We start from the raw sequence: 10404 nt of genomic DNA, 5'->3' as shown, positions 1-10404 counted from the left end.
CTTTCCCCACCGTCAAAAACAGGTGTCGCTGTGTGTCTTGAAGCGGACTCTCTCAGGCTCGGGCCTTCAGAGCTGGTGAAATTCGCACAGGACACGAGATGTATATTTCAGGGCCGGCAGAGGTGCAAACCAAACCCCGGCGGCCTGGGTGTGTGTGCGCGATCGTGTGCAGTGTGTACCGGCAGACACGGTGGGGTGCTAGGCTGGTCTCGCGGGTACTTGTGTGTGAGTGAGTGTGTGCTCACGCGATCCAGGTTGCACCCAGAGCTCGGCGGCTGGGTTGGAGAAAAAGAGGGTAGGCAAGTGCTAGAGGCAAGCTGCGGATGAGGGGCGCGGGGATTCGAATTAGCAGACCTAGTTTAGCTGCTTTCCTGCTTTTCCGCTCCTTTAAACCTTACTGCACCGTAGGGAAGGGGTTGGATTCGCTGTTGAGCTGGAGGAGGACGGGGGGGAGCAGGTTGAAACAATCCAGTGGGCGCGCCAGGACTCCCGAGCTCCAAGCAGGGAGAGAAAGGGGGCCCCCGTTCTGCTGCAGCGCTGGAAGGGGGCGGGGTTGGGAGACCCGGGAACAGCAAGGCGTGGGGGTGGCTGCAGCGGTGGGCAAGTGGTCACCCCCGAGGCAAGACTTCATTCGGATCGCACATTAATTGGAGATATCTGATTAATTCCAGCCTCTGATGACTATAAATGGCGATTCTCTACCAAGGTGTCTCTATTTTAAAAAAAAAAATCATTCCGTGTCATCCCCCACGTCAGGCCTGCTCGTGGGCGTGAGGCTGTACTTCCTCCGCCCCCTCCTAACGGAGTGAACCATTCCCAGCTCTTCCCCCCTCTCTCCCTTATTCTCTCTCTCTTTCTCTCTTTCTCTCTCTCTCTCCCCCTCTCCCCCCCTCTCCTTTTCTCTCTCTCTCTCTCTCTCTCTCCCTCGCTCCCTCTCTCTCCTCCCGCTGCCTTCCTTGTGCAGAAAGTCTCCGTCGCTCCTGGAACTTGTTGGCAATGCCTATTTTTCAGCTTTCCCCCGCGTTCTCTAAACTAACTATTTAAAGGTCTGCGGTCGCAAATGGTTTGACTAAACGTAGGATGGGACTTAAGTTGAACGGCAGATATATTTCACTGATCCTCGCGGTGCAAATAGGTAAGTGGCCGCCCGGCCAGACTCGCGGCGGGCAGCAATAGGCAGCCGGCCCGGCCCGAGGTGCTAAAGGAGTCCGACTGGTCCGCAGTCGCCCCAGGGTGCGGAGAGCCCGCATACCCCCAAGGGTGGGGGCATCGGTTCCTAGGGACTCGCAAGTCCCAGGTTGGCTTTTCTAAAAGGAGAGAGAGAGAGAGAGAGAGAGAGAGAGAGAGAGAGAGAGTACAAACGTTATCCAGGAAATGTGAAGGCTAGCCGTTTCAGGAGGGAGTTTACTCCCGTTTTTTTCCAAAGCGCACGGCACGTCCATTTTTTCTTCCCTCGCTAGGTTAGACCAGGTTTGGTACGTTCTGGAGCAAGATATTGGCCCCTGCGATACTGCAAGATATTATTTTGAAGGGTCTTAAGGTAAAAGCAGGGACAAGATGGCTAGGCAGCTATAACTGTAAAGTTTATGTGCAGAAAGCAAAGGTATTTGGGGGCTCAGACTGCTGCATTTAGAACTTTGTCATTCTCCCACCACCCCAACCCCCCTTACACCCTAGCTGCAGCGTTTGCACCAGGTACCGCAGACCGGCTGGCGGGGGGGCAAATTGAAAATGATAGTGAACCCCAGACTACATCTTTTCATTTGCTTATCATTGAGGAGGTTGAATTCAGCCAAATATATGTGGATATAATTTTCTAAGAACATTTGCCAGGTACTTTCCACATAGGCATTTGTATTTTATATACAGGAAAGAATTAAGGAATGTTTGCAATATGTGTTTGTTGTTTTTGTTTCTTTGAGTTTGATTACAGACAGATTTATGTAGTCCCCATTTTATGTTAAGGAATGTTGAGTCCTAGTTATGCTATCGTAGGGTTTGAAAAAGTTCACGTTTCCCATCCAGAAATGAAGAGGTTACAGAAGGGACCGCTAGATAATCCTCTTCTCTCATGTGAGTCGGAGTATTAATTAAAGTGGCCTAAAAGTGAAAGTGAAGCAGATTATTAATAGAATGGACAAGAGAAAAAATAGAAACTCTTCAAGCGGTTGGGGGTTTTTTGTTTTTTTGTTTTGTTTTGTTTTGTTTTTGGGTACCAGGGAATTGTTGCCTCCTGTCATTTCAGGCCGTAGCATTCTTTGCAGACAAATCCTTGCAGTGTTAGGGGGGAACTTCAGGGAATTGGTTTGGAGCAAGAGATAAAATGCATAACATTCTTCTTCATGAGAAATGTGAAGGAAAAAATGTTTGTGGTAACCTAGACAATAAAATAGATGATTTGCTGTGGGTGGGGTTTTTGTTGGTTTTATTATTATTATTAATATTATTTTGCATTTAACATAATTTTGAGTATCTGAATTCTTGTGTGAACATTATAGAAATTTTAGAGTGTGTGGATGCAGGATGTTGGCGTTTTCCTTTAATTCTGAGAAATGACTTGATGTTTTGAATCTGGTTATTCTGAATTTTTTACTTAAGCACAGAGAACTGCAATAGAGAACATGTCTAATTGCAGCAAATCCCTTAAATATTGAAAATAAGTGAATGTGGCATTTTGCAATTAGCCTCACCTTTTTAGAGAGCAGGAGACAGCCGTTATTTTGATATGGGAATTTTAATAAGAGACTGTTTCAGGCTCTGTTTTCCCGCTGGGAAGTAACATTACTTGCGGGTAAAAAATACAGCTATTGTGCATGCGGGATACTCTTGGAACAAACTAACCTCTGCAGCCGAAAATGACCATTTTTTGGCTGCAGAATTAAAATTGAGCAATTTTTTTCCCGAATGTCTGCCCTTTCATGCACCAGAGCCTCTCGATCTTTATTAATTCATGTCTGGGAGTTGTCCCAAATCATTGACATTTGGCAAGAAGAGTGGGGGTTGGGGAGGGACGGGGACGTGGAAAGGGTGGTGAATGCAGATGAAGACTTGGAATGAATGAGAGGTCGAACGAATGAATGAACGGATGAAAATGTACAAGGTGCAAACACGGGACAGGAGAGGGAAGAAGCCCGGGTTGCCCGCTCGAGCCTCTCTGAAATCGGGTTCAGGAACACTAGAGAGGGTCGTGCGGACTGCGACCTGCACGAATGCGTGAACCTGCGAAATATGTCCCGAGCGCAAGCTCCCAATATCTCCGAGCCAACTAAAGACCAAGGAGTCATAGTTGCAAAAAAAGAAAATTTCACGACTTATTTTACACACGCACACACTCAACACATGCGCGGTATGGAGGGTCTTCTCCAGCAGCGCCTGAAAAGATAACGTGACAGGAGAGCTTCCCGCCCCCAGCAAACCCCAGTTCCCTTTCAAAAAATTGTCAATACGTCCTAGGGGCCACTTTTCCGCTACCCAGTTTTGGGGGTGGAGGTAACGGACAAGGAGAGACGGGAACTGGAGAATGGGTATTTTATCTCGTATCTTCCCTGCAAAGCTGCATTTGTGACATACATTCTAGAGGACAACGGGTAGGATTTGATTGATTGTCACCGCGTTTCTATGAGAGCATTCATTCATTCTGTATCAGTGTTCTATTTAATATTGCAGTCGAAAGGACTTTTAATATTTCGCTTGGGGGTGGGGGTGGTTGTCAAGGTTTACCTATAGCCCGAGCGGAGGTCAAAGTTAACGTTAGTCCCTTCCCCAGAACTTCCCGTTCCGGATTAGAAAGCGCAAGGCCCGCCTCGTTCCTTCTGCAGCAATTTACAAACTGCGCTCTGGGACGCTGCTGCAGGTTCGGTCACCTTCCCCCTTGCCTGCGTCTACCCGGGCTCACCGGGAGGCTGGGGAAAAGTGAAGGGTACTGTTCTCCTAGGAGACATTTACACACTAGCTGCGGGCGGCGTGAACGTTGCCCAGGAAGGGGCTGACGCTCAGGATCATAGGCTTTGAAACATCAATTTTGATTCTGAGGAGATTCGCCCCTTCTCTCCTCGTTCCAAGAGCGAAGATCTACGCTTCTAGCGCGCCCTCCTGGAGCCCAGAGTGCTTTTGGCCTTTCGCCATCGAACGTTTATCCCGGTTCTTCAGCGCGTCAGCGGTCTGGAGCCTCTCTCTCTCTCTCTCTCTCTCTCTCTCTCTCTCTCTCTCTCTCTCGCCTCGCGCTGCAGTGTTTGACCGACCTGACAGGCCAGGAGCGTGGACCTCTGTGTGGCCTGGGTCTCCTCCTCCTCCATCACCACTACCACCCCCTCCCACCACCCGGGCTGCTATCTCCCCCACCCTGGCTTGAGGGAGCCCCGAGCTAGAAGCCAAGAGCCCCAGACTGTAGCCGTAGGCCCACCTGTGTCCTCAGCCCAGGAACTTAGACTGGAGGAGAAAGGTCCCTCCATGCTACTGGTGGGAGTGGTGGCCCGTTTTTCGAGGGATTAAGAGTGTGAGAGGAGCTGAGCCGCGAACAAACGAAGGAAGCAGGGGACCTGAGAATCACGGATTTAGCCTCCGTGGAGGTGACCCAGAGTCACCCGCACAAACACATTTGTGACCCTGCCAGGCCCACCAGTGTCGCCCTTGCCCTGGTCCTGAAACACCTAGGTTGCTCTCTCCAGTGGGGCGGGGAGGATGCATGAAGGATCTCACTGGGAACCCAGACTGCACGGTAGGCAATCGGTTTTATAAGGAACCAATTCATTCTGGTGGCTGCGGATGGCTTGGGCGCCAAGTTGAGGCTTTTTTCACACTGTGACTTTAGATTCAGCTTCATGGCCACATGCTTTGTCGCCTCCCTACCCTGTCTCACACTCTGCTGTGAGACACCTCCCGCCCCCTCCAGACTCTACCCCCCCCCCCCCCATCACCACGGAAATCGAAGATTGCACTCCCAGAGCCTTGACCGGGCTTGCTGGGGAAGTGTAAGGAAGCTGGGAGGAACTAGAAAGAGAAAAATGGAGAAAAGGGAGGAGAGAAGAGTGGACAATGGAAACAGAAAAGGCAGGGAGGGAGCTGCAGGACCGGAATAGACTCACTCGTCCGGGCCACCCACACCTGCTCAGAACCCGACAATCTGCAGGAGACAAGTAGGTGGGTGCGGGTCTTTCATTCCGGCACCATATCTTTCATTCGCCTTTGATTCTGGCCCACCAGGAGTCTGGACACCAGCTCGGTGGGCGAAGGCGGGCGGGGTTGGGCAGCGCAGGGCTTACGGGAAGTGGGGCTGTATGCTAGGCAGGAACCAGGAGCTGCTGACCCATGTGTCCCCTCCTTCCCGCAGCGTACCTGGTGCAGGCCGTGAGAGCAGCGGGCAAGTGCGATGCAGTCTTTAAGGGTTTTTCCGACTGTTTGCTCAAGCTGGGCGACAACGTGGCCAACTACCCGCAGGGCCTTGACGACAATACAAACATCAAGACTGTGTGCAGGTAAGGGTCCTCTCTGGCTTGCTAGGTTCTCGTTTGGGGGGGAGGGAGCGCTAATGAGGTGGGAAATCGCGCCAGCACGAATTTGCAAGTCCTCATCTCCTGGCCCCTAGCTTCAGGCACTGCCCAGGGGGATGCTGTAGCCTGGAATGGGAGCCAAGGTGAGCTCCTTCTTCAATGCGCTGGGACCCAGGTCAAGGACAGGGAGAGCTCGCTGTGCTTGGAGCAGCAGTTCCTCATTCTTTGCTCCTGCGTGGATTGAGAGGACTCTCAATACTCTCCGAAGAATAGTTGATTTTGGCTTGAGGAGCGTCTTTTTGTTTTGGTTTGGTTTTTAGGCAATGTTAAGTTTGCCTAAAAGGAAAGTCTTTTATTTTGTCCACTTCTCTTGAATAAAACTCTCCTCAAGTACACATCAAGAAAGTTGAAGTGCATACAAGGAAGCACAGTTCTCCTTCTCCCCTTTTAGGAAAGAGGCTGAAAGAATATTTTGTTCCCTGCCAATGGCTTTGCCCAGAAAGAGCATATTCTGATTCAGTGACTGCTGAGTTTGTAGTCACTTCCTAGGTTTAGGGTAGTCACCTTCCTTGCTTTTTGGCTTTCCTCTCTTTCTTTGTCTACACATACTGGCAGGCCAGGGCAGCTAAGGGTCCAAGGAGGGGGCCAAGAAGGAGTTCATGGCCAGGCCAGGTGACCTTTTAGCTGCCACAGACCTTTGAGATACTCCTATCCTCTGCAATAATACACATTTTATTTTATCTTTCCAAATCAGCTGTGATATTCCCCTCTTAATGATTCTTTCCATAAAGTCAAGGCAAGAGGTGTTCCTTGTACTCCAGAGCTCCGATTGTCAACCTTTTTCATCTCATGGCACACATAAACTAATTAGGAAAACTAATTCTGCAGCTCACCAAAAAATACATTTCATTTTTGCTGATCTGACAAAAATAGGTATAATTTTGATTTATTCACACTGGGTAACTATTATGTTGGCTGCTGTTATTATTTGTTTATTTATTTATTTATTTACAGCCTAAGGGAAAAAAGGTCAGTGCCCCTGACTAAACAGTCAAGTGTTGCATGTTTCAAAAATTCTTTCAGCTTACCAGTTGAAAATTGCTGCTCTAGAAGTTGGAGTGACCATTTGCTGCATCACATTTTTTACGCTGTAAATTCCTTCCTCTCTCTCTAATGCCTGGGGGTGGGTTGGGGTGCTTATTTCTTTAAATTATGAATAATTAAAGAGGCATCAATTTTGCTACACATTTTCCTAAATATCCAGGTACCCACCAGGAACCACAGCTGCTAAGTAGCTGGTACCTTCCTAACAGGAAAGGAACAAAAGTTTGAGTCTGGGATGCATACCTACCAACTGTAATTACTGTACAAATATAAGAATTCATCATAAAGTGCAACAAAAGTTTAAATATATGTCAGCTCCCAAATCCTGCACCATTTGCCACAACTTGGTTATTCCAAGTTATTTTCATTTTTTAGCAATGTTTTGGTCCTATAAATAATGGAAATAAGGAGGGCCCCTCCCAGAGGTGGAAGGCTACAGCTGGGTTGAGGCTGCCACTGGGTTGCTGGGCTGTCTGATCAACGGTCTGCTGAAGCTCACCTCCTTTTAGTCTTACCTGGATGTCTGTCCCTTTCTGCCAGCCCGGTCTCTCTTTCCAGGATGGTCCTGTTCCCCTCAGGGCATGCATAAAGAAGAGGGATTTAGATGTCTTTTGGGAGGCGCAATTAGGCGGAGACCTCTCCCTTCACCTCTTCAGTTTCTCTAAATCTTGCTATTTATTTTCTATTAAGAAACCTGGAAGTCTTACACCTCAGGACCCCCAGTACTCATAAATTAGAGGCTCAGGGAGGTCATTAGAAAACTACCAGAGCTCCAGGCAATCCAACAAGCATTTTAACTTTATTATTAGCCAGAAACTGTGGTGAGTGGAAATAAGGATAAATCAAACATGGTGTCTGCCTTCATCGTGCTTACAGTCAAGGCTAGCGAGCAGAAAGGAGAGATAGGAGACAATGCAGCCATATTGCGTGGAGAGCAGTCACTGGTGACCTGGCGCTCAGGGCCAGGTGAGGTGGAAGCCAGCCGGCAGTACTGAGACAGACACACAGATCGACCCAGCACCGAAAGGAGACAGCGCCCCAGGAATCGATCACGGGTTGGAATTATATTTAGTCTCGGGATCTATTTTGGGTTTTCAGAAGAAAGAGGGATAATAAAAAAGGGCAGGTTGGAGGAAGGTTGTGGAGGCGGAGCTAAGAGCTGAGCCCGGGGGGAGGAAACGGCAGAGGGAGGCGCAGGGCACCGGTAGAGGCGGGAAGGTAGGAGGGGGAGCCGGGTGCCCTAAAGGCTGGCATCGGTGGGGCAGCCCGCACTAGCCTTGGAGCCCTGGCTTGGGGGGCTGGGCATTATCTCCCAAGGCTCTGGGGAGAAGGCCACATTGGGTCAAAGCCTACGAAGAAGACTGAGGGCAAGGGATAAGAGGAGGCACCACATGCACAAAGCAGGCTTATAAAGCTGGCCCCAGGGGCTCTGGTACTAACAACCCTGGCCCCGGGGAGGGGCAAAGCAAGCAGTAGCTTCCTGATCGAATCTGAGCTGGGGCACTGTGGAGAGAAAGGCACGGAGATCCGAAGCAAGTGAGAATGGGCAAGAAGTGGGAGACCCAAAAGAGGAAAATCGAGGGAAGGGGGAAAGGAGGAAGACAAAGAAGGGAAGAAGAAAGAAAGGGAAAATAGGAAACAAAAGGAAGGGGGTGGGGAGAGAGAGGGCGAAGGCGGACGTGAGAGTACTGAGGCGTCGGGGGCGGGGGGGTGAGGAGAAAGGGAGAAACCCAGTGGGCAGGGCCGCTCGGAGCCAGTAACTCATCTTGCAAGCTAAGAGGCATTAATGGGCGGCAGCTTGCAAGGCTTAGTACTGTTTTCCTAGCTTTCCCCGAGGAGGGCGAGCAATCTGTTTGCGCAGGCCGAGGTGCCAGCTCGGCGCAGCCGGTGAGGCCCGGCTCCTGGCTGCTGGGTCCCCGCCCGTCACCCGGGGAGAGAAAACAGACCCAGAAAAAGGGCGATCCTCTGCTCGGACTGCAGATTCTAGGGTGGGCTAGGTCCGAGTGTAGCTTGACCTCCGAGGGCCCCGGTGCCTGGGCGGTAGAGAGAAGGTAGAGAAGGGGGAGCCCGCGGAGGTTGGCGATGCCACGGGGGAGGGCCCAGGGTCCTCCCCCCGCGCCCAAAGTGAACCGGCTTCTTCTGTTTGTTCTGTTCCTCGCCAGATATTGGGAAGATTTCCACAGCTGCACCGTCACAGCCCTTACGGATTGCCAGGAAGGGGCGAAAGATATATGGGATAAACTGAGAAAAGAATCCAAAAACCTCAACATCCAAGGCAGCTTATTCGAACTCTGCGGCGGCGGCAACGGAGCGGCGGGGTCCCTGCTCCCGGCGCTCCCAGTGCTCCTGGCGTCTCTCTCGGCAGCTTTAGCGACCTGGCTCTCCTTCTGAGCGCGGGGCCGACCCCCCCCCCCCCCCCGCGCGTCCACCCACACTCACTCCATGCTCCCGGAAATCAAGAGGATGATCCATTCGTTCTTTGGGGATGTCGTGATTCTCTGTGATGCTGAAAACACTCATAGGATTGTGGGAAATCCTGATTCTCTTTGATTTCGTTTGATCTCTTGTGTTGTATTTGCCAAATGTTACCAATCAGTCAGTGAGCAAGCAAGCACAGCCAAAATCGGACCTCAGCTTTAGTCCCTCTTCACATTCAAATAAGAAAATGGCAAACCCACTCCATTTTTAAATTTTTTATTTTTTTGGCAAAAAGAATCTCAGGAACGGCCCTGGGCCACCTACTATACTAATCATGTTAATACATGACCAATGACGGGCTCCTCCTAATAGGAAAGAGGAGAGGAGAAGGCCAGGGAAATGAATTCAGGAGAGATGACCGCGAGGGAAGCATCTGGTGAATAATTCACGCTCACGTCGTTCTTCCACAGTATCTTGTTTTGATCATTTCCACTGCACGTTTCTCCTCAAGAAAAGTGAAGGGACAGGTTGTTGGCTTTGTGTTTTAAGGGTAGGAGGGAGAGAGAAAAAGGGCTGGGGAAATCTCTGGTAAGAGGTGAAGGCCACGGGAAGAAATGCTGCTAAAATCACTGAGACATTCAGCTTTACCTGCTGTTACTGATGCATCTTTCCAAGCCCACTGCCTTTCTGTTCTCTTCTCTCTTGTTTTAGCTGTTACACATACAATAATACCTGAATATCCAACGGTGTAGATCACAAGGGGGGAGGTGTTAAATGTTAATCTAAAATATAGTTTAAAAAGATTTTGACATAGAGAGCCTTGATTTAAAAAAAATAAAAATAAAGAGAGAGATGTAATTTCAAAAGTTTATTATAAATTAAATTCAGCAAAAAAAAATTTGCTACAAAGTATAGAGAAGTATAAAATAAAAGTTATTGTTTGAAGTGGGGGTGTCGTCTGTTTTCTGCCACAAGCCTGAATTCTTGGCCGAGTTCTCAGAAGTACCTGAAGGGACACATGAAGCCAGGTGATAAGTTCACCTGTTCACATGATGCTTGATAACCTATCACCTTCAAGCAGACCCTCTTCAACTAGGCCACTGCCCTTTCCCTAAAATTTTGTTTACTAAAAGAAGAGAAAGGGGGGGGGATTTTTTTAAAATAAATAAATAAACTAAAAAACAGAGATCCTTTCTAGGTAAGGTTTGAGAGAAGTGAGTTTGCGCTCAGATGAGAAAGCATAGCAGGCGGAATGCCAGTGGCCGGTCCACGGCCCCGGTGTCAGGCGGGTGGGAGCCCTAACCACGGTCACTGCAGGCCGAGCCCTAACCACGATTCGCCTCTTCCTCTGCGGTGGCCCGTGGCAGCTTGCGAAGGAACCGCCATTAAGGGC

General features: G+C 49.7%; 1 protein-coding gene across 1 annotated transcript; it reads left to right on the top strand.

The window, feature by feature from the left end:
• The first annotated feature begins 812 nt into the window (after positions 1 to 812).
• On the top strand, positions 813 to 9956 carry NRN1 (neuritin 1). The gene is made up of 3 exons (XM_066268424.1): positions 813 to 1135; positions 5330 to 5474; positions 8756 to 9956. The coding sequence occupies exons 1-3, from the start codon at positions 1081 to 1083 to the stop codon at positions 8982 to 8984; spliced, it is 429 nt and encodes a 142-aa protein (XP_066124521.1). The 5' UTR covers positions 813 to 1080; the 3' UTR covers positions 8985 to 9956.
• The last annotated feature ends 448 nt before the right edge of the window (positions 9957 to 10404 follow it).

Source organism: Saccopteryx bilineata, chromosome 3, assembly GCF_036850765.1.
Source record: "Saccopteryx bilineata isolate mSacBil1 chromosome 3, mSacBil1_pri_phased_curated, whole genome shotgun sequence".
NCBI classification, from domain to species: Eukaryota; Metazoa; Chordata; class Mammalia; order Chiroptera; family Emballonuridae; genus Saccopteryx; species Saccopteryx bilineata.
The sequence above is the reverse complement of the archived record's forward strand: the minus strand, read 5'-3'. Positions and strand labels throughout refer to the sequence as shown.